The sequence below is a fragment of the Anastrepha ludens genome, chromosome 5 (genome assembly GCF_028408465.1).
Source record: "Anastrepha ludens isolate Willacy chromosome 5, idAnaLude1.1, whole genome shotgun sequence".
Lineage (NCBI taxonomy): Eukaryota > Metazoa > Arthropoda > Insecta > Diptera > Tephritidae > Anastrepha > Anastrepha ludens.
Genome location: NC_071501.1, coordinates 90,601,536 through 90,626,402, shown reverse-complemented (window position 1 = coordinate 90,626,402; position 24,867 = coordinate 90,601,536). Strand labels below are relative to the sequence as shown.

The window sequence follows — 24,867 nt, the reverse complement described above, 5'->3', positions numbered from 1 at the left end:
AAAAAAATAGTTGATATTATATCTGAATGATGAAACCCGTTGCCATTGGGCTCTTTTTACGAACAGAAATATAAAAAAATTAGAGAAGTCTACGATTAGTAGCCTACAAACTCCCCCTATTGCAAATACTTCTGCCTGGAAGTATTAGGAAGACGCACAGATTTTTCAATTCTATGAGAATATCATCTGTTTAGAGTTCATTGTAGGGTACCAACAGCTGGTTTGCGAGAGCTGAGGGTAGGAGGTTGTAGCTCATAAAAATACAAATATTTTTTGAAAATTTTCAAAATTTTTTTTAGATCAACTGCAGAGTATTTTGGTCAAACACCACCAGTAACGACGCACTGAAGATTAACGGACGAGGAAGCCATTGTTACACCCATTCTAACACACTGACAAAACCACCAGATAGCATCACGAGGATGGCACTTAACTGGAACCCGCAAGGGAGCAGAAATCGCGGTCGACCAAAAAACACTTAGAGAAGTTCGATGCTGCGCGAATTAGCAGATGGCGACATCTCATGGGACGGTGCAAAAACAGCAGCACAGAATCGTGTACTATGGAAAAGTCTTATCGAGGCCCTATGCTTCCGAGAGGAGTAAACAAGGAAAAAAAAAATGAAAACAAGAAAAAACAAATTCTACTCTATTTGAAAGACCCTGTACTATACGAGTAGATATATGCCGCCCATTCCAGGCACCTTGCGCACACTATCTTCTCCTTGTAGACACTTAATGGAAATTATAATTACCTACGCATTTTGATAAAACAAGCACACAACTACAGTTATACTTATACATATTTGTATGCTTTTTTTGCTATTTGGTTTTTGCTTACTGTGCAACAAGCACTTCGGCACATAAAATGTAATAAGGATAATATGAAAATGGGTCATTTTGGTTTTTGCATTACTTTAATGATTTTATGTCCTTATTTAGGTATATGTCAAAATGGATTTGTGTGTGCGTGTGAAGTTTATTTGAACTGCTGGCATTTAAGGTGAACTTGTCAAGCGCAAACCACAAAATACCAATGAAGTAATTGTATTAGAAGATACAAATATAAACACAGTTGAAATATGCCGTCAAGGGTAAATGTGACAACAATAAAATGATATTTAGGGAGGGTGGGTATACCGACAGTTGCAGAGAAGGCAGCTCTGGATAAGATACAAGTTATTTGTAGCAGATGAGCTGCTTGTAAAAATGAGCAGAGCTTGACGCATAAAAACGCCTCCCCGTAGGAAAAAACGGAACCAGTGCGAGAATTTCGATTTAGAAATAATGTAATTTTCTCAATTGACAACCACTTTGCTACTCATATAGCAAGTATAAGCATGTTTTATAAGAATTTAATAGTGCCAAAGTGGAAGAGTAAAGGTAAAAGCTCATCATTCTCGTAAACTCAGTAACAGTCTTATGAGTTGACCACTAATGGTTTGAGTCGAAATGGAGTGGGAAATAATATCTTAAGGCCGGCGGGCCAATTAGATGTCCTAAATTCAGTAGTTTTCGCGAAGCGTTGTAGGATGAGAAAAAAAACAATTAGCCAAATGAAGTTTTGGGGATAGTTTAATATATATTTGAACTAAAAAAAAAATTTGTACAATCTCCAACAATATATTGTAAGCCGAGTTATCAATAGATTCCCAAAAACAAAAAAGATTATTAATTTTGATGTAATTATCTTCGATGTGAACTAAGAAACACGTAAAATTCGAATTTTTGGGGAAGGTAATATAGAAAAAAAAGTGGTTTTTCAAGGAAAAAAAAAAACTCTTCAACTGGGTAAAAAAGTCGCTTAAAAAAGTTTTTGGATGTTTTCTAGTTCATATAGAAGATAATTACATCAAAATTAATAATCTTTTTTTTTTTTGTTTTCAGATGAAAATTGCAAGTTGTATCTTGTACAGAAGTTGGATACTTCAGTGGCAAGGCGCTCTGGGAATCTATTGATAACTCGGCTTACAATATATTGTTGGAGATTGTACAAATTTTTTTGTTTTAGTTCAAATATATATTAAACTATCCCCAAAACTTCATTTGGCTAATTGTTTTTTTTCTCATCCTACAACGCTTCGCGAAAACTACTGAATTTAGGACATCTAATTGGCCCGCCGGCCTTAAACTTTTATTTGTAAAGTATTTGTACAATTTTTCTAATGCCATACATTTTGTTCGGCACTAGCTGCTGTGGGTCGTATTAGACCTTCTTTACCTCAGGAGGCAACAAATATACGGCATTAATTTTCAATTCCACTGCGGAAAGTATTAAATACAATATGTTCACATCACAATACTCGCAGGTACTTCAAACAAACTTGGAATAAGCAACAGAATAGTAAACCGAATTTCAGAAAGTGTGAAGCATACTTCAGAAAATAAAATATATTTTGTACACCTTGTACACGTACTTAACACTAGATTCACGAATGTTGATTATAAACCTATTTGTACTGAAGGGAAACAGTGGCAACTAAACTCAAAGAAAAGGTTTATTACTAAAACCTTCATGGAAAACCTTTTCTGACATATAAATTTGTCAATTTCTTCTGAGGCGATGCTCATAAATTGTACGTTTCTTCTCAATTAAAAATCAATATGCTAGCAAACTTTTACCGGCAAGTCGAATGCATGTTGCTGGCGAAATTTCACGGCTATGAAGTTAATACTAGCCCTTAGAAAGAGTAAGGTTTTGGAAATATAAATAAGAAATGATATCGCATAAATACCGCTCACAACCACACACAAAACAAAAGATGCCGATTATCACAAAAAAAATTAAAATCTGCTTTAACAATAACATTTCAATAACAAAATGGCGGGTCTATTTCAGTAATCACATCAGGAAATTGAATTTTGAGGTTGTATCCTTAAATTCTATTCGATTCCCTCCGTAAAGACTCTAAGTTTAGCAAACCCTCAAAAAAATTATCCAATTGTGATAAATCACATGATCGAGATGGCCATTTAACAGCTAAATTTTAACTTATAATAAATTAATTTTTTTGGTGGTTGTGTGGCCTGCGACACCGTGTGGCTGAAATCATATGTCAGTAATATTCATACCATTAATAATAGATCAAAATTCAGTTGTCAACTCTTCTTGCCGAATTTTCAAGAAAAAATTACCCCGTCATGCATCCAGACTACATCTGATATTTCCACTGCATTACTTGGTTGAACACGTATTGGTGTACCGATACAGTCGACTCAAAAACAATTTTTTTTTATAATCTGCGGTACAAAGTACCTTATAGACTAGACAAAAAATGTTAAGAAAACCAATCCAAATTTGGCAACTAAAACATTAGCAATCAATATAAATGCAATATTAAGCAACTAAATCTAATTTTTTTTTAAATTAGATAAATCGAAACCATACAAGCTGGAATTGGATAATGAATTATACACTCGAAATGCACGAGCAATAGTTGGATTACTCGCAAATTCAGTCAAAAAGTCTTCCTCATAAAATAGTAAATATTGCGAAGACTTTTTTGTGGAACATTAAAGTTTACCCGCTCAAGTAGAAGTCGACAGTCGATAATGTCATTAACAACACTGAAAATAAAAGAAAGTGAAAGGAATGTACTTTTTTGTAGACCCTCCAAATTAATTAGATTTAGCCGAAAATTATAGGATGGAGCAGGGGCCCCAAATCGTAAGGCACGTAAGTCGTAGTGTCGAAATGATAGCAGCGTATATTATTAACTAAATTCTCAATAGCAGTCTCGGAAGAACGCTTATAATGACCGAAAATTCACGAATTTAATGCAAAGTAACTTTTATAGATCCACCGTTTTCATAGTGAATTTTACTTATAGTATTTTAATGCGATTTTTCAGCGAAATTGAATTCATTGTGACAACTGCCAAAGCTACAAATGTGAATATGACAGAAAATCAAATGTCAAAACTGCCATGATAATAAATTTTACTCTATTAAAAAACAGAGTTTTCGTTGAAAAAACTTGTATAATTAACTATTCGCACAACCATTTCACGGTTTCTAAAGTGCTGCTGATAAAACAAGATTAGATCACAGCTGTCGTATGCGAAAAGCGCTGGTCTTAAAATATCATAAAAGCGATGCAGCAGCATACACTTGACACCTCCTTGGAGGCAGTGGAAGTTTCATCACTTATACGAGTAAGTAAGACAGATGGAGTATGAATTATTCATAACTCCAAACATATAAGTTCATACATAACTAGTGAATTTTCCAACAGGGCATATGACTTTATATTACTTTGTATTTTGCTATAACTTTCCCAAATGACAAGCTTTGTTTAACGCTCAATTTAATTCGTTTGCTTTTTAAGCTCTCAGCCTATTATGTTGTTGCTATTTTTGTTATTGTAACAGCATAAACATTCCTCATAAAGGTTTCGGCAATGCTGCTGAAGTGACAGTCCTTGGCCGAATATAAATTAGGGTTGTTCCGGTAACGTAAAACCGTCAGTCTTGAAGGGCGTATTTTGTTGCTCTTACTTTAGGCTTTTATTAGAGAGTTGCGCCCATTTTTCACGACCTAATTTTAAGTGTAAAAGTCTTTGTCCATAAAAGATAAGCCGACACGGAAGTTAATCTATTACGCATAGTCCATTTTAGTACATAGAATTTTTTCATTTGAATTCTGCTTCTCTCCGCTTGCCTTCATTTTATTGCGTGTGTGCCTTCGCTTTTGGAAAGTAATTGGAATAATGAAAATATGTAATAAGAGTTATTATTATCTGGGTACGTTATTCTCATAGTTAATTGCTTATTATCTGGGTACGTTATTCTCATAGTTAATTGCGTTACTTTCTCTTTTGAGCAAGGGGTTGCCTCGAAATTGAGGAAATATCTTCTGTCCTCAACTGAAGGCGAAATGCTACTGCAGTGAAAAAATTGAGGACAAAAGAGGTGAAAACCCGGCTTTATTTGTAATATCCAATCGACATTATTTTTTACAAAGACGAAAAGGACTTCGCTCTGCTTTGAGAAATTTTTGCTTGCGAAATTCTGGTAATCGTACTTAAAAGGATCTTTACCCTCTTTCACTTAGTTGTTCAGCTTTCGAGAGAATTTTTCTTTTATTAATTTTTCTTTATCAATACATACACTTTTGTTCTCAACAATAACAGCGCAACATATTGCAAAGTTTAGACTAATTATTTTTTTTATTTTTTTTTTTCATCAAAATTTCAAAATTTTTAGTACATTTCTGGGTATCCAGTTTTGTAGCTTATTGTGTCTGGGAATACTTAAAGTTGGTGTAAGTTTGAATTGGCTTAAAAGTGGAGTAATTATTGACATTTTTTTTATTCTTCGCTCGTGGTCTTATACATTTTCTCCATATAAGGAAATGTCGAGCTTTAGTGAACTAAAAAACAGTATCAAAAATGCACGCGAATTGAATTGGATTCTCATTGTATTTCTCTGAATAGTAAAGGGTAGATAGTCAAGGAAGAAAGAAAAGAATAGGTAGTTAGACCAGTTAGAGTTTTCCAAATTCTTTGGCAAATCTGAAAATATTCTCCAGTTTGAGAGAACGAATTTCACTCGTTCTCATGACGTTGGAATCCAAAATTAGTAGCATTGCTCTAGCAAAGGCAGGACACTCACAGAGAAAATGATCCGTGGAGACGGATTCCTCTAAGCAAGACAGACAAATCGAGTCCTCAATGATTCCAATGGTGGTCATATGCTGAGAACCCCCACGGATTGTGTCCTGTAATAATACCGACGATCAAAGGAACGTATTTTCTACCAAGTTTTCGAAGAAAGTTCGATGGTTTTCTGTTTGGACTTGTCTCAAAACTCTTTGCAGTTCTGCAGCGCTCTAGACTGGAGCATCACTCGTTCTCACGGCAGTCGGCCAAAGACTGTCACTTCTGCAGCATTCCGCATATACATATATATAGAGAATGTTTATACTGATACAACAACAACAACCGGACCATCACTCTTTATATAAATTGCATACATAATCGCTGATCCACTTCATGATTCCAGCAAAACTGATTATGATTATTGGCTCTAGTCCCTGTGGGGCAATTTCATTCACTTGAACCCTGCAGTGTTCTGGAACCCATATACGTACTCGCAGCCTGCCTGCCTTGCAACAGAATTAAGCTTCTTCTTATATGCTTGAACAATCTTTGAGGTTTGCTCTGCGTTCTCCAGAGACTTTAGTGCAGCTTGACAGTCACTAAGACTCCAATCTGTTTCCCGCTCAATTTTTTTTTTTTTTTTTTCAATTATCTATTCTGCTGCTTCCAGAATGCCAAAAAATGTTTGAGTTGCCATTCTTCCCGTAGCGTAATGATAGTTGTTACTATCGTTTAAGTACCATCCGGCTCCAGAACCTATTTCATTCTTGGATCCATTGGGGAAGATAATATCCGTCAAGCCCCTTTGAATGGCCTCTAGATTAATTTGGCATCAAATTGCCTTCCAACTTCCATCAATTTTCTTCCCCTTTCACAAAATTGAATGGCTTACAAACCTGCATGCCCAGAATTTTTTTTTAGACTCGAACTAAAGAGTTTACAATTCTGATGAAACATTTTTTTTTTTTTCAATTTTATAAAAAGTTTGAAACTAAGGAGGTGTACAATTTTGATGAAATTTTTTTTGAACTTTTTTCACTTTCCTAAAACGTTTGAGAGTTAAGAGTTTACAATTTTGATGAGGATTTTTTAATTTTTTTTCAATTTAATAATAAGTTTGAACTACAGAATTAAAATTTTGATGATATTTTTTTCAATTTTCTAAAGAGTTCGAGAGTAAAAAGTTTCACATTTTGATTAAAAAGTTTTGAAATTTTTTTCAGTTTTCTAAAAAGTTTGAAACTAAAGAGTTTAAAATTGTAATGAAAATTTTTTGAATTTTTTTCAATTTTCCAAAGAGTTTGAAACTAAAGAGTTTAAAATTTTAATGACAATTTTTTGAATTTTTTTCAGTTTTCTAAAAAGTTTGAAACTGAAGATTTAAAATTTTTGATGAAAATGTTTTGAATTTTTTTCAATTTACTAAAAAGTTTGAAACTAAGAGCTTAAAATTTTAATGACAATTTTTTGAATTTTTTCCAGTTTTCTAAAAAGTTTGAAACTAAAGAGTTTGAAATTTTGATGAATTTTCCGAATTTTTTTCATTTTTCTAATATGTTTTAAACTGAAGATTTAAAAATTTTGATGAAAATTTTTCGAATTTTTTTCAATTTACTAAAAAGTTTGAAACTAAGAGCTTAAACATTTCCGAAAATTTTTTTTTCAATTTTACAAAAATTTTGAAACTTTGAGTTAAGTCGTTTTCGTTGCAGTATCGATATTTTTATAAAAAAATAAAAATAAAATGAAAAAAAAATTTTTAAAATATTAAAAAAAAATTGTCAAAACTTTGCAATACGGCGCGCTGCTTTGAATATGAACACAGGTGTACATATGTGTATGAAACCCTTTTTCAATTCCACCTGATAGTTAATAAATCACTGTCTTGATTTATTTACCAATTTTCATACATTTCCTTCAAAAACCACATGCAAATGTCAACAAACCGCAACATGAGAAATGCACGATTATAAATGTCAAGAAAATTCAAAATATTTGCAAACATATTCATAAATGGCATTTGTGCACACACACACACGTATGTATATGTGTATGCAAAGCAAATATGAATTTGTGCTGAAACCAAATATGGTTATTGAGGTCAAATTGGAACTGTCTTGTGCAGCGATATGTCATTCAAATTGCATCTTCTTAGGCACTGAGTGACACACACGAATGAATAAGATAAAAAAAGGATTTATTTATGTGTGTGTGTATGGTATGAAATGCAAGTGCGCTCCTGCAACTGCAAACAGTTGTACATACATCTGCACATACATACATACATAAATTCACACATGGCATTGGCAGTTCACATATGGCAGACGACAATAAATTATACCACAGCAGATTAGGATTGTCAAAGACAAAATTAATTGCATTGGCAGTTGACTAACGAAGATGCTGCAACTGAGCTGCCAAACCAATGGCGAAGCAGTGAATGGAGTAAGTGCATAAAATGTGTGTATGTGTGTGGGGATAAATGTATGATAAAGCATAAAATGCATTTATGGATGTGTATACATGTATGGATGTGTGTATGTATGTATGGGTATTTGTGCATTCACTTCAACACTTCCACTCGTTATTTTTTTTTTTTTTTTAATATTCAATTTTAGTAATTAATTTTGACTCACCCGCAACCGGTGCGCCTCATCAATGGTCGCCGATGCATGATAGCTCAGCACCTCCAATGTCACACTCTGCTTGGCCATGGCCACAATCGCCTTCTCGTACATGTGTGTATTGTGTATGCCCATGCCGCAGAAAATGGCAAAGGCCTCGACGAAATTCTCATCGTTTTTGGTGAAGTTCTGAAGGGAGAAAATATATTTAAAATTATGTAATGGGAAAAAAGTTAAGTATAAAATTTGTTTTTTTTTTTGTTTGTATTGCTCACCAGATCATCAAATTTGTTTATCAACTGTATGACGCCAATAATTTGACCAAGGGAATTTTTGATTGCCATACATAATATGGACTTGTGCTTGAAGTTGCCCTCAGCATCGACGCTGGCGTCAAAGCGATCATCTTCGTAAGCATTTGGTATGTTCACAGTCTGCGGGAAGTAGTAATGGTGGAAACGAAATTATTTATAAGCAAGTTGAAAGAAAATATTTGAAGAAAAATATTAGACATTAATACAAAATTATATGTAAATAAAAAAATTCGGCTAGATGTCAACGTCCACAGTGTTCTCTGAAGACCATCCGTTGTTAATTTTTAATATAATTCTTTTAATGTTAAATTTTTCTAAAATATTCAAAATTCATAGCAAATGTGTATATGTAAATTGCGCGTATTTTTCTTTTTTTTTTTTTTTTTGGAAGAGCTGTTTTTTTTGTAGTTTTTAATTTTGGTTTTAATTAATTTGTAAAAATTTTAATTTTTTCCTTTATGAAAAATAATTTTTTTTTTATTTTATCTTTTGTTTAAAATTCAAAGTAAAAGTGTATGTGAAAATTGCGCGTAATTTGGTTTTTGTTTTTTGTTTTTGGAAGAACTACTTTTTTTTTGTATTTTGCAATTTTGGTATTAATTGATTTCTAAAAATTTTAATTTTTACCTTTATGAAAAATAGTTTTTTTATTTAGTTTAGTTTCATTATTGTAATTTTGTTTGTTTTTTTTTTTGTAACTTAACTTTAATTTTTTTCATTTGAAAAAGTTGCTTTTATTGTCAATATAACCGAATTCACAACAAATTTAAAAATTAAAAGTCCGTTTGGCTTTCTAATGGCTATTCTAATAATTTTCATTTTATATTCACCCACTTGAAAAGTGTATTTCAACACCCCGAGTAAAGATTAAATTAAATACCAAAATACTATAAAAAAAAAATAAATATTCTGATAATACTACATTAATGAAATTATAAATATCTAATACCAAATTTTTCAATTCACATACAAACAATAATAAAAAAACAAAAACATGTATGTATGTGAGTTCGTTCTGTGAACTAAACACGCGCCAACAAATAATCATTTTAATTATTGAGCTTACTCACCTCACCGGTGGTAGCCACATAGCCGGTGATGCCAACATTTATGGGGAAACGCGACTCATGCGGACTCGTCCGTGACGTATTCTCCTCGTGGCTGAGATCATTCGCTTCAAAGTCGAACACACGCGAGAAGCTGCCCTTCGATGCCTCATGCAACAACAAAATCTGCACACGCTGACACTGTATGAGGCTCTGCATGTGTGTGAGTATACGGAATACCATGTGCTCAATTGTGCTCTGCTCCTCGAAGATCATACGCGCCAAATCGAGCAGCACTTGATTGCGTTTAATTTCCAGTTGAGATTTCTCATAAAGCTGAGCGTTACGCAAGCCAATGCCGCAGAATTGCAGATAGGCAGCGAATACCTAAAAGAGTGCAAGTAGTGAGAAAGTAGAGAGAGAGAGTTAGTAAGGTTTCTAAGGTGAGTAATTTGTTTCCCCTGAAGTGGGAAGAATAAGTTTTGCTTATAGCATAAAGTCTGAAGATTGTAATAAAATGTTGTATGGGTTGAACATTTTCTACATTTTTCACTACATGAATAAATATTTTTTTACTTCTTTTTCAAAACTATATTTTATTATATGGCATAGACATAGATGACACAAAAGACTTACACTCTGCTAAATATGCAGCCTTACACACAAGTATAATCACATTTTAGGTAGACAATAGAAACTTTAAGCTACAGAATTAAAATTTAAGTGCGTTAAAGTTATTGAACGAAAGTTGTCATTTAAAATTATTTTATGCCAATAAAAATTTTTAGATACCAAATCAAAAGAAAAACAAGACGATACAAATTTAATTCAACAACAAATTTAATTGTACAACAAATTGCGAAGCCAATGATAGGAATTTCGACTGGCTAATGCCCTGGAATGTGAAAATATTTTCACATTTTCCCACCATTAAAGCGCTGAGTGAGCGTAGTTGAAAGTAGCTAAAAGTCCATATGCTTGTTTGCGCGTGTATGTGTGTGCCATTTAGTAATACATAAAAAACGAATAGCAATAAGATTGTGCACAGCAAGTGGGGCCATAAAAACATTTAGTGTCCTCTGAGAAAATCAAAGTTCGTATAAATTCCAAATTAGGCACAATAAATTGAAGCTGCATACACACATATATTAATAGCTAAAATTTAGTGGCGCTCCATTTTGTTTCCACTTTCGTTTGCTGCTTACTTTAAATTTGAATGCTTATCTGTGCGCTGATGCTTACCTTCTCATCGGCCTCTGTGAAACATTCACCATTTAATTTATTGATGACCTGTGCCACCCCGATAACATCGCCGGATGAATCCTTAATAGGCATACAAAGAAGCGCCTTTGTGCGGTAGCCAGTTAGACTGTCGATTTCGCCATTGAAACGTTCATCCTGCAATGAAGGAATGGAAGGAAAAGAAGCATAAATTTCAAATAGTTTTTAGGAGAGAAAAAAACGAGCGTAAGAAATATGTTTATACCTATGTGTATAGCAAATAAATTTGAGTCTAAAATATTTTGGGGCATTTCTAAAAATACGTTAATGAACCAATAATTTTGAAAAAATTTAGGAAATTTTAAAAATTTATTAAAATGTTCAAAATGTCTTTGTTTTGCTAGAATTTTTTCATAAAGTTGTGTTTTTTTTTTGTTACAAATTTTTTCTGAAAATTTGTGTTTGTTTTTTTTGTTACAGGTTTTTCTTACAGTTTTGTTTTTGATAGCATTTTTTCTTAAAGTTGTTTTTGTTTTATTAAAATTTTTTCTTAATGTTTTTTTTTTTTGTTAGATTTTTTCTGAATTTTTTTTTTGTTTTTTTTGTTACAGGTTTTTCTCACATTTTTGTTTTTGCTAGCATTTTTTCTTAAAATTGTTTTTTTTTTAATAGAATTTCTTTTTCTAATTTTTGCTTTTTATGTTAAAGCTTTTTCTTCAAGCTTCACAAGATTTAAGAAATTAAAAAAAAAAAAATCATTACAGCTGTTTAAATATTCGACGAAAAGATAAAAAAAAAAATATGACTATGTCCTTTCAATGGCTATATGCGTGTAAACCGTTTTATCCAAGGCTAAAGCGACGTGAGCTTCTAATGCAAAGTACTCGTAGAGTGATGCATTTATGCGTATATATGTTTAATGCACTTCTAACAATAACTTAAAACCAACATAAAGGTTAGACATCGGTGTCAATGGAAAGAGAAATATTTTGATGAAAAAAAAATGATTTTAGTAGAAAAAAGGACTGAAAATTAAAATTTAGTATTTTTTTCTGTATTTTGAAGAATGATAGAAACAAGATTGCGCCCATCAGAGAGTGCGAGACGTCACGTTTGCCAAGTTGTGCAGTGTTGCCAACCATTTGCTCTTCACAATAAATTTAGTGCTTTTTTATACCCAAAAATGCGAAAATTTTTAAGTTTGGTGTTTGTTTCTTTTTATTTTTAACTTAAAGCTACCGAAACTGTAAGTTAAAAAAAACTGTACTATTAAACAAAAGAAGGTTTAAAAAGGTCACTCTGAGAAGATTTTAATGCTAATGCAAATTTGCTGATTCTATAAAGTTTGATATTTTGAAAGAGCAAACTTAATTTTTTGCCTCTCTTAAGTTAATGCAAGAATATAAGATGTTCTTTTCTCAACTCTTCTTAACATTGAAAACCTTTTTACACATTTTAAAAAGCGTTTAAATTTACTGAATGCGAATTAAAACCACAGAGGTGTAAATCGTTTCGTCCGGTCCTCAATCCTTAGTGGGACATAGGGCATCAAGAGGTGTATTCGTTGTAAAAATAAGCCAAAAAATACCAGAAAATGCTGAAAAACCATAACGACATTTTTACAAAAAGAGTACCTTATCTTATTATCTGCTAAGCCAGTTAGTCTTATTATGCTAAATCAAGTTAAGAAAATGGTAATCTGGCCATACTGGTGCTAAAGCCACGTAAGTCATGGTCAAATTCGCGGAGAGTAAAATAACGGTACCACGATAGGCGCCATCTCATTATTCTTTCCATCATGGCCGCCATTACTATTATTAGACTACTGCGTTCTGTGACCAAACGAGATTTATTGTCCAAAGCTAACTGAGATACCCTGCTGAGATACCCGAATGGATTGGTGAAGGTCTACCATTCGGAAGCACCTGCGTTCGAAATCCGAAGCACGAAACACCAAATGATAGAAAACGTATTTTCTAATAGCGGTCGCTCTTCGGCAGGCAAACCCCTCAATGTGTTGCTGATATGAAAAACTTCCTCATAAAAATCCAGCTGCTGTTTTGCAATTTATGGCCAAATGGAATTAAATCGATCCATTTCATACACAGATGGTGACTCAGGATGAGAATTGGGTCACATACGACAATATTGCGCGAAAACGATCGCCGTTAAAGCGTGATGAAGCAGCTCAAACGGTGATCAAACCAGATCTACCGGCCAAGAAGGTGCTACTATGTAATGGTGGAACTTGAAGGGAATCTTTTATTATGAGTAGCTTCCGTATGGCCAACACTAAATTCAAATCGCTACTGTCAACAAGTGGGCCGTTTGAATCTAGCAATTGACCATAAACAGCCAACAGAAGAGGAGTTGTGTTCCATCAGAACTACGCAAACCCACACACATCTGTAGTGATTTACCAAAATCTCCGTAAGCTTGGTTGGGAAGTTTTAATGCATTCACCATATAATCCGGACCTGGCATCAAGCAATTACCACCTTTTTCTCTCATTGCAAAACTTCCTGAGTGATAAAAAATTGATGTCAACAGAAGATTAGGAAAATCTATTACTGGAGTTTTTCGCCAATAAGCACCAATACTACTATGAAGAGTATTTTTTTTTTCCATGTTCACTCCTCTTGGGAGCATAGGTCCTTGACAAGACTGGTGTTACGTTGGTTTTGTTAATCTCTTTGATTTCCGACAGGTTAGGTGATTAGCCTACCGCTAGAGTCAGAGACATTATTAAGCTACCTTTAAAATGGCAAACAATTATATGAAAAAGGTGCATATTTGACCCAAATCGGGAAATCCAAAACAGCTTAAATACAGTTTAGAATTTTCCAAACAGCAAAAATACAACTTTCTACAATACTATTTCGGAGTTAAAAATGTTAAAGTTTAACTTAAACCTAATTTTCACTTATTCAAAAAATTATACATCAGCATAACAGACTCAAAAGTCAAATTTAAAAATATGTAATTGCATATACCTGAGGAAATTCAAAGTATATTTTTCAAAAAAATATTTCTATTAACAATTTTCATTGTTTCACTTATACCTGAGGAAATTCAAAGTATATTTTTCAAAAAAATATTTCTATTAACAATTTTCTTTGTTTAACTTGAGCACCCAACTTTCTTTCAGTGTTAGAGAAGTAAAAATATTAACTTTATGAAAAATTCTTCTATTTTCGAAAAGGTTTTTTCACCTACGATACATTAGATTAGGACATGCCTTTTTAGTGATTAGTCATCTTGTATTAACATATTTTTTCTACTATTATTTTGTAATATATTTTTTCTACTATTATTTTGCACCATACATGTACGTGAAATGCTGCTGGAGTGACAATCCTTGGCCGGCTATAAATCCAGGTCATTCCGTTAACTTTGATTATCGTGGGAGCATCGCTTTAGTGACAAAGAAATTATAGTTTCGTTCGCTATCTGAGCATTGCAGGCTTTCTATAATACGACAAATTGACCAGCAAACTTCGGTGAACATAAATCCATGCATATATCTCATACATATATTGCCCTCTGAAAAGCATTTTAATCGCTAAAATGTATGCATAAGCAAGTTTTTCTGCCTTCATTTTGTAAATTGATTATTTCATATTTCATTTTAAATAAATAAATATATGAACTAAATACTTTTATAATCTAAGCTGATTAATGAACATAATACAATTTTCTGTTAACCAACAGACACTAAAAAAACATTAATCAAGAGCCAATCAGAATTTAGACTCTCACACATATACATCTGGTGTGTTCGTTCTACTGTTACACTGTTATAATATCAGACTAAATATCGAACTCTGCACAAAGCATCCCGTATGTATACTCATTGTGATTCCAGTCATCTCTTCATATTTCTCTTTTCAAATTCAACTTTTTTTTTTTTCTTAAATTTTATATTATGAAGTATTTTGTAATAAATTAGGGTATTTTGTTATAGGTATAACTTAGTAAGCATAGCAACATATGTAATGTAGCAATTACTAACAATTCTTCAACTGAAAATGCTGATAACCTGCGGATAACTAAACAAGAATTGTTAAAATTTTCAGTAGCTTTTCATATCTCCAACAAAGTCAAAAATATGAAAATTATTCTCGCAAGTGGCAGTACTTATGCATATAAGTTAGTATTGATATCAGCCAATCAATCGCTTCAATCTTTTTCATTGCGAATTCATTTCCTTTCGTGGTAACCACTTAATTGCGCCTAACTACTCAGTATTTATTTAAGTAAGCAATAGCCAGGCGCAGCACATCAAAAAAACGCAGAAAAATTCAGAGAAAAGTGCATTTAGTCATGCACAGCAAATTGAGAATTCCCATATCGGTACACACACTTACATATACGAGTGTGCCAACAATAATAATGACTCGCTCACCATAATCAACATCAACATCATCATCATTATATTGAGTATTGAGCGAGCAGTGGACTATCAACCGTACTGATGCACTGTTTAAACAAACGACTTGGAATCACCTACAACAATAACACAGCTACCCACATATGCATTTAAATATTTACGTTTGCAGTATTAATGGGAAAATGTGGTTTAAGTAGTAATGAGTCGCCAGAGACTCATTGGGTGTTGCTCATAAGAGCTTATTGAGTGATAAGTGATAGAATTGGATCTTATCAATTTTATATAGGTAGATATATTTTACCAATGCTACATTTTGTTATTCTTTTTATTATTACTTACAGAGTTTTATTTGTACGGGAATACTTTTATCTTTAACATACTTTCTTTTGTTGGTTTTTTTTGCACCTGCGGTAGGTATTATTGTATCAGTGATAAGGGAAAATAGATTTGTTGAAATAGTGGCAAAATGCATACTGTTAGGAACAGTGGTTTAACAGCGAAGTACTCGTGTACTGTGACTAACTGCTTCTGCGGTTGTTTGCAGAAAGATTAATGCCGATACTTTTATTTTTATTTAATTTAATAAAGTTTATGAATTGAGTACTTATGTTGGTAAAATACCAGGAATGAGAATTTAAATTTTTTTATATCAGGAATGCACTCGGAAAAAGGCCTGCAGGAAAAGTTCAGCTGCTTTGGAAAATCGATTTGTGTTAATGTAAAGAGTCGTAGCTTTACAAGGAAATCAAAAATGTGGGTAAATTTTTCTAACTAAAAGCCAGTATTAACCAAAAAATAAACGTCCTGGACTAGCAAATGTAATTCTTTTAGATAGAAAAGGATAGGATCTCATTAAAAACCGAGAGAGTTATAAAAAGCGAAAATGTGAATAAAAGCCTGCTACCAAGACATTAACATTATTGAATATTGCAAAGGATGCGCAAAATTCCAGGTTAACCTCTGGTCTTAAGTCATGATTTTAAGCAGACTAAAAAGCGAAAAAAACACAAAAGTATAAGTAGAAGGCAAAGAAGTGCAAAGCGAGTAACATAAGAAATATATAGAACAGAATGATTAAAACTGGTGCGTTCCCACGACAGTCGATTCTACGTTACCAGAACGACCCGAATTTATATACGTTCAAGGACTGTCAATCCAGCAGCATTGCCTATACATATATGGGGAATATGTATGCTGTTACAAGAACAACATTTCACACAGATTCTGATTTTGAATGAAATCAAAAAAGCCATGAAATAAAAAATTACATGAACACAACCAAGATCGGAGGTATGATGATGATATACATCAGAAAATGAGATGATATACAAGAAGGAAGAAAACTTTATCGAACACTCTTTAAGAGACGAGCAAGCTGAATTTCGTCCTCACCAAAGCTGTGTTGACCAAGCCAACACTTTTACCATTATAGTAGAACAATCAGTTGAGTGGCGCACCCCGCTTTAATCTGAACTAACAGTGTTTCAGAACGGCAACATCAACGACACATTCACCACCTTCTCTTCGCGATCGTCCTAGACGACGTTATGAGCCAATTGACCCTGCACAAAAGAGACATCGTATGGAGTTTCACCAGACATCTTGAGGGCTTGGACTTCACCGATGACATCTACCTCCTCCCTCACAAACTCACTGACATGCAAGCGAAGGCGGACAGACTAGTCACGCTGGCACGCACTGTTGGACTGGAGGTCAACATCGCCAAGACCAAAGCTATGAGAGTCAACTACAATAAAGCAAGACCTATAATGGTTGGCGGGTATCCGTTGGAATTTGTCGAAAGCTTCTGCTACCTCGGCTGCCCTATCACGACAGACGGCGGAGCAGATGAAGAGGCCAACTGCAGGCTAAACAAAGCAAGATCAACGATTGAGAAGCCCATCCTATGGCAAATCAAACGCTGGAAAACTGCCAGATAGCATAACGAGAATGTCACTGGACTGCAAGCTGCACGGAAGCAGAGGTCCCGGTCGACCAAAGATCACTTGGCGGAGTTCGCAAATGCCAACTTCACATGGGATGGCGCAAAACAAACAGTCCAGAAATGTGTACGATGGAAGAATCTTGCCGCGGCATTTTGCTCCTAAGCGGAGTGAACAAGGATATAACAAAAATAAAAAAAGAAAGTGGAGATTTTCCTCTAGTTTCTAGAGGCCGACGATAGAATAGCAGGTAAGCTGTTCCTGTATGCCAAATCGGCGCAAATTAAACAAATTGTACCTAGAATTCAAGCAATAGATGTTTTTATTGAACAAAGTCACTCGTTTCATCCTTCTTTTTACTTAAATACCAAATATCCAAAAAGTTTACCCTTCTGAGTTGAGATAGTGGATGCCGTATGTGAAATAAATGGAAAGTTCGTTACTTAGGGTAAATTACTATCTAACTTCCTCTCTCTACCCAAAGCATTCGAGCCAACATAATATTTCTTTCGCAACACATTTGCATAATTTTTAGTTATAGCCAGCAGGAAAAAGTTTAACTTGAAAAATAGATATTTATAATTTACTCTTTTTTGGTGTTATTTGCATATTTACTTCATGCATTTATATATTTAATTTACTTAATATTATAGTCAGAAAATATTTTCCTATAAAAGATAAAAAAGCAAAAGCAGCTAATGACATAGAAGAATGTGTGGGTATTTAAACGCCAGCCAACAGCACCAATTAGTGGTTTCTATTTCTGATGATTTACTCAACATTAATAAAAACAAAAATTAACAAAACTTGAAACAAAAACATTTAATGGCAAAAAACTATTTCACCACTTAATGATTTTCTATAAATAAAAAAGACTTGTGAAAAAGTAATACCATGGCGCAATAATTTATACAGCATTTTTTCCCGAACCATAATTGAAGTTTAGGCTCAACTGCTGTTAAGGCCACATGTTGTGGTTTTTAAATAAAAGCATTGTTTTTGCATATCAAAGCACATTAATTCACTTTGGTTTACTTTGCAGTAAGAGCGCCATACACAGCTATGAGCACACATGCAGTAAAGGTGAGCAATTAGATGTTGTGTGTGTTATGTTAATGTTTTTAGTGTTTTCATCATATTTGTAAATATTTATGTTATATTACATTTGAATTATAACTTTTAGAAGGAAAGAGCAGATAATAAGAAAACAAAAAGTGCAGATTTCGCAGATTACCACCTTTACATAAAGAAGCAAATAGCTTTAATAGCTATCGGCTGAGAGCATAGATAGAATTCAACGAATGATAAGCAAGCATCGATAAGAGCGCGAGAGTGAGATCGGAATTACCGCTACATGCGATCTAACAGAAACTGTTACTTTAACAGCGCCAGCCAGATTTCTGTTGTTTATTAACTCTTGTGCGTATAGAGAGAGAGCGGGAACAGAAATTTTATTCTGTATGGAGTTTTTATTTTTATTATGAAATTACTTGGAAGAAACTGTGTATTATAAACAAAAAAGTGCATGTTTCTATAATAATTTGTTAAAATGCTAGGTAGGTAGGTTAGATGGCAAGAGTAGCCCAGTTAGACTACAAGTAGAACTTACGTGCCGTTTTGATACCATAATGTGGACCACTACCTGCGAAAAAGTTTAGGGAAGCGAAAACCGTCTACAGCCATCTAGTGCTGTTGATGTAGTGGAGGAGCGAAAAGGGATCTAGACTGGAGAATTTTTTAAAATACGAAGTAATCAAAAAAAAGCAAACTGCTTTCTATTCAAAAATTGCTTTTATTTAACTAAAAACTATCAGGTATCGAGAACACATACATAAAAAAATTAAACACTAATTCAGAACTGTGTTCCCATTTTATTTCCTATTCCCATTTAAATAGCCACAAAATTTCCATTTATTCTTAAAAAGATGAATTGCGAAACTTACTTACACATGAACTCGTTAAGACCACTAAGCACTTGCCAACATTTTTAACAACCATTTTTCGTAACAGTTCACAAGCTACAACAATAAAGTTCGGGGGAAAAAGAGTGGTGCAAATACGAAATACAGCATACAAGCACACGAAAAATAAAGCAAAACTATCATTAATCTTTCTTGTATGTCTGCTGGTGAAATATTAAGCTCTATGGAAAAGCCAAAGCAGTTGAGAGCATTTCCTTGCAAGCTCACACAGTTATATGTTCGTAAAAGCAACCATAGTGCACGTAAATCTTACAAAAATTGTATCTCAAATTTTATTTATTTTCTGTTTTCCGAACACTTGCCAAAGCTAAAAGTTAAGTGCAAAAACAAAAATGTAGAAATGTAAAAATGAAAAATGGTTTTTGACCGGAACTTAGAGATGTTCTAATTTTACTTTGATTCTCAAATAAAAAAATAGTGCTCTTGGAAATATGATTAATGGCTAAAGCGGTAGTAAAATGGAAATGACGAGCTCGTTTTTTATAGATGGCAAAAGAGAAAAGTCACTGCTAAAAGATTGCTGTCAATCTGATGAAATTTTCTTATTACGCAATTGGCATATTTTAAGATTTGATTTGATTATTATGAAATTTGTTGCGATTAGTTATATATTAAAAGTATTTGCTCTTACTACTTTAAATGTTACATTTCGCTCAACTTTTTAATTATTCTTAGCTTTTGATTTAAAAACGCGGATACAGTCTTGTGAATTCATTTTTAACATTTTTCAACATCTTCCATTATGTGCGTAACTATACGAATCAGGTGGCAACTCTATTCTAAATATTACTGGTATTAAAGTTTAGTAATTATTTGATTATAAAAATTATGAATTTAGCCCTATTTTTCAATAATTTCGAACTCAAGCTTGATAAAACACCTGAATATCCATGTTGTAATGCTATATTAAATTGAAAAAAATAAAATAAAATAAATCAAATAATTTCAGCTCTTCAGCTCTTCAACTCTTTCACATATTTCTTTTATTGAAATATTTTACAGTTCAATATTTTTTAATATTTATATATTATATTATATTATTATATTTTATGCTCAAATTTAGGTGGCATCCCTATGCAAGCAGACTTCTGAAATGGTCCCAACGCAAATAAATTGCATTTGATCTCTGTATTGTGATTTCTAACTTGAATTTAACTAATTTGAAAATTTTAAAAAGATGGCAACCTTGTAAAAAATAAACTCTTCCTGAACTTCGAAAGTAAAACATCATTGCTCGATTAAAGTAATAAAATAATTATTATGTCCAAGATACCCTAAACCCACCTTCGACAGGCTCTTCAAGACTAACATCCCGTCAAGAAGAGAGTGGCACACATAAAGCCCAAGGAAAGGAAGGGAAATAAATTTTTACACGGGTGGATTCAAGCTAGAAAATAAAGTAGACTATGGAGTTTTTTTACAAGTATTAGGATTACAATTACCTATTCGACTTACGGACTGCTATAGTGTCTACCATGCAGAAGCCTCACCCATAAAGGAGGTAACTGTGTGCCTTAACACATAACATAAACTACGATAGACAACTTCTCGGACAGCCAGGCCCCATCAAATCAATGGAGGCAGTTATATTGAGATCAAAGAATGCTCAGGACTGCCTGGCAGCTCTAAATGATATAAGCTCCGTTTTCAAGGTCAGTTTTATATGGGTTCCGGGACGAAAAGATATTCAAGGAAATTTCATGGCCGATGAGTTAGCCAGAAAGGGGACTTCCGCTGCTTGAGAGCAGAGGCAATATTGGAAATCATAAGGCAACTTGCAAATTAGGGATAAAAAACACATTTTCCAGAAAGCCATGCTGGTTATGAAGAGAAGCAACTACTTGTGTTACAATAGTCTAATTTGGCCGCAATTAGATAAGAGAAAAATTCTGTAGATAGATAAATAGATTTAATAAGAGGTTTGCACCTCGACCTCCTGGGTTTTGTGTCCTCTACTCATCATAGTATCATATTCGGAAAACTGGAACATCTCGAAGGTCTTGACCTGTAATTGGCTGTTAGATAGGTACTCTTCTAGGCCAGGAATATTTTCGTATGAATTGTTGTAGAGACGGGAAAGAGGGAGGCACAGTAGAACACTTCTTCTGTGTGTGTTATTGTCCAACCGTAGCTAAGAGTAGAGAAAGGCTGTTAGGAAAATATTCTTTTGACTCTCTTTCAGAACTATCCAGTGATGAGATTAAACCTATTCTACGCATCATAAGCGCGTCTAAATGGATCCGTGATGAATAAATACTAAGTTTTCTGTGTTATACAGTGGTCCCACAATGGACCTATATGGCTAAGTGAGTTGGCTACTCTAGCCGAATACCACAAAGACTTAACCCATGTCAAAATAATAATTAAATAAAATAATAACTGAGTCTTGGATCCCAGCACAGATTGACATAATACTTTTGTAAGTGTGTAGAGATATTAGGAGTTTTTTTACTCTTCTTTGTGCGTTGTTACAAACCTGGAATTTGATTGGTGCTTCACTTAATAAAATATACACAATCGCTACTGTAAGTGTTCATAATAATAGAACTTAAACTTTCCCATACTCAGCGAAATCTTATTCAGTAAGAGCTGTTAGTTGAAATCCTAAATTCCTGAAATTACGGTTTCGTACTAAAGGTAAATAAAATTTCCCGCATGGATAACGTGGGTAACAAGACCTCTGACTCTTTAGCTAGGATGGGCTCTGAGGCCAACTTCTTTGGCCCGCAGCCAGTTCTGCCACTCCCTTCTGCAGTCATAAAACGGTTAGCAAACATTTTACTTCAGCCAGAAGCGAGCTTGGCAGGCTGAGAGAGGACAGGCACATGGACAAAACTGATGTTACCTTCCAAGTCCGACCGACTGTCCCAGATCCTCCTGTCGTTAAGCAGAAGTGACTATAGGCTGCTGATTGGGCGGATGACGGGCCACTTTCTATGGGCAAAGCACATGAAAAAGGTAGGCATCTCAGACTGCGAACTCGGTCCAGCATGGGGATAGAAGAATGAAACGGCGGACTAATTTCTGTGCGTCTGCCGACCTTCGCTCGAATCAGGCTTGAGGTCTTTGGCACTGATGTGCTAAGAAGCGACCAACCTTGGCTCCTTGGTACTACAAGATCTACTCAGATTTCTAAGGAGGTGGAGTAGATTTAAAGAAAGTTAAAAAGGGAACCTGAATGCCTCACAGCAGACATATTGTTGTCCGAGTGCTGTAATTGCTGGTTTGCCCAGACAAAAAAAAATTTCCTTTTTTTCTAATTTTTACTTTCTTCGGAAAATATTCTTCCTTAGAATATAATATTTGAACATTTCGCCATTGCCCCTTCTCACTCACCTGATATGCATCCGGTATATTCACTGGTTCACCGCTCTCAGCCACATGGCCAGCAATGCCAGTGCCCCAAGCAACGCGCACTTCTTCCTGCTGCTCCATCTCTTCCACGGTGCTGCGTGGACAAACGTCAAACAGTTTGGAAACGAGGCATCTACGAGGAAACAAAGTGAATAGAAGAAAACATTATTAGAATATAATAGAAATCAAATTAAATAAAAAAATAAGAATACATATCGGTTACCCGCAGTAATAATTATTTATAATTACTCTTCAATTGTATTTATTAAAAAACAAAAACAAATACTAGTAATTAAAATCTTAGACACAACCAAACTGCCACAAATTTCCCATACGCCTACTGCACTAGTGGCATTTCGAAATTTCCCAGCACTTCCACAATCAGTTAAAATAAATTCAATAATTTCGTATGAAAATTCACACATTAGCTCTAATTTATTTCTAATTTATCATAATTAATTAGTTTCCTTAACTGTTGCAAATTAACAGATATGTGCCACACATTGGCGCCACACAAGTCACGAATTTTGCAATAACTAACACTAATGTCATAAAACTGCGCGCTAAGTACTAGGAAAAATGTTTCAAAAAAGCTGCTAATGCTCCAAAACGTGTTTGATGGCTAATATGCAATATATTCATATGTGTGCGAGAATTACATGTAAAATTACACGATGAACAATTGAGTTGAATAACTGTACATATGCATTAAAAACCGATAAATCATTTCGCATCGTTGACCAGTGGCTGTGGTTTGCGCAAAAAGTCATGCCTCATAACAATCATTATTGTAGGCATATTACGAGAGGCGAGGGGGAATTGTATGCTATTTCTTGAATACGTTTTATTAATACGTTTTCTCTTCTTCCATTTAATTTGCTCAACTTATAGTGAAATAACTGTTTTTATAATATTTTATTTAATGATAATATACATTTTCGTTTCCTCTTACTTGGGTGGGACGCAGTTTCTGCAACAACCATTTATTAAAAGCTGTGGAACAGAATTACGTTGAAAAAATCGTCTGCTTTTGCTGATCTAAATTGCATGAAGTCGAGGGTCGCAAGCACAGTTTGAAACCAGGTGCATCCTGCTACTAGATAAATAGTAGAGATTTCACGTACTGATTCGCGAGGCATTGCTTAACTTCGAGATTGCAAAAATATCGTCTATAACGGAGCAAAAAGTAAGGTGAATTTATTTGTAAAACTTCGCGGGATTAAAATTTCGCTCTAGTTATTTTTTTCAAGAGTTGGCAGCACTGTTAATAACATCTGGGCCAACTTTCATGTGAATGTTATTATCAGTAATATATTTACGCTTGTGTAAGACCAAGAGTGCATTTTTCGATTTTTACAATGTCTGATTTGATTGAGCAGAGAAGTGCCATCAAATTTTCTTTGCGGAATGAAGTTTCGGCTGCGGAAACGTTTAGCATGTAGCAGAAGGCATTTGGTGATTCAACCATGTCGCAGAAAAATGTTTATAAGTGGTACAAAGACTTCAAAGAGGCTCAAGAACGTGTTGATGACTTGGAGCAACACGTCAATAAAGTGAAGGAGTTAGTGCTCAAAAATCGTCGGTTGACTGTTAAAGACGGATAATCGGAATATCAGAAGGATCTGCGAAAACCATTTTGAAAGACCTTTTGGGCCTACGAAAAGTCAAATCTCGTTTGGTACCGAAAACTCTCAATTTCTTGGAAAAAAGTCGTCGCGTTGATGTGTGTGAAACAATGCTTTCAGACTATCAAGACAAGCTCAAATGCATCATTACGGGAGATGAGACTTCGATTTATACTTACGACCCTAAAACAACCGACCAATCAAGCGAATATCGTGCTGAAGGCGAGGCCAGACCGAAAAGAGCACGTCAAAGTCGTTCAAAAATAAAGGTCATGATGACAGTTTTTTTCGATTTTCGTGGTGTGGCGCACTATAAATTCCTTCCACCTGGCCAAAGTGTTAATAAGGAATATTATTTGAGCATTATGCTTCGTTTACGTGAAGTAATTCGTCTAAAAAGACCAGAATTATGGGCCTACAACTCTTGGTTTTTGCATCACGATAATGCACCGTCTCACACTGCACTCGTTCTTCGTGACCATTTCGCCAAAAATATGGCACGGATATCGTTCCGCAACCACCGTATTCGCCATATTTGGCTCCGTGTGACTTCTGGCTATTCGAGTCGATTGAGGAGATAAAAGCTGAATCGCAGAAGGTGCTGGTGGCTATACCGGAAATGGACTATTTGGCATGCTTCGGGGATTGGAAAAATCGTTGGCATAAGTGTATTTCATCGAGAGGGGATTATTTTGAAGGGGATGAAATTGATTTACAAGATTAAATAAAGATTTTTCATTTTACAACCAAATTCACCTTACTTTTTTGCC

The 24,867-nt window shown here is 34.2% G+C and overlaps 1 protein-coding gene across 2 annotated transcripts in view; it reads right to left on the bottom strand.

Annotated features, from left to right (window-relative positions):
• The window catches only part of LOC128865086 (dual 3',5'-cyclic-AMP and -GMP phosphodiesterase 11), a 76,337-nt gene that overhangs the window by 12,891 nt on the left and 38,579 nt on the right, over positions 1-24,867 (bottom strand). For both annotated transcript variants that reach the window (XM_054105036.1, XM_054105037.1), the window contains exons 6-10: positions 22,455-22,605; positions 10,825-10,980; positions 9,607-9,969; positions 8,498-8,656; positions 8,235-8,411 (exon numbers count right to left, since the gene is read on the bottom strand). In XM_054105036.1, coding sequence (XP_053961011.1) covers positions 8,235-8,411; positions 8,498-8,656; positions 9,607-9,969; positions 10,825-10,980; positions 22,455-22,605 — 1,006 coding nt within the window. The remainder of the gene's footprint in view (positions 1-8,234; positions 8,412-8,497; positions 8,657-9,606; positions 9,970-10,824; positions 10,981-22,454; positions 22,606-24,867) is intronic.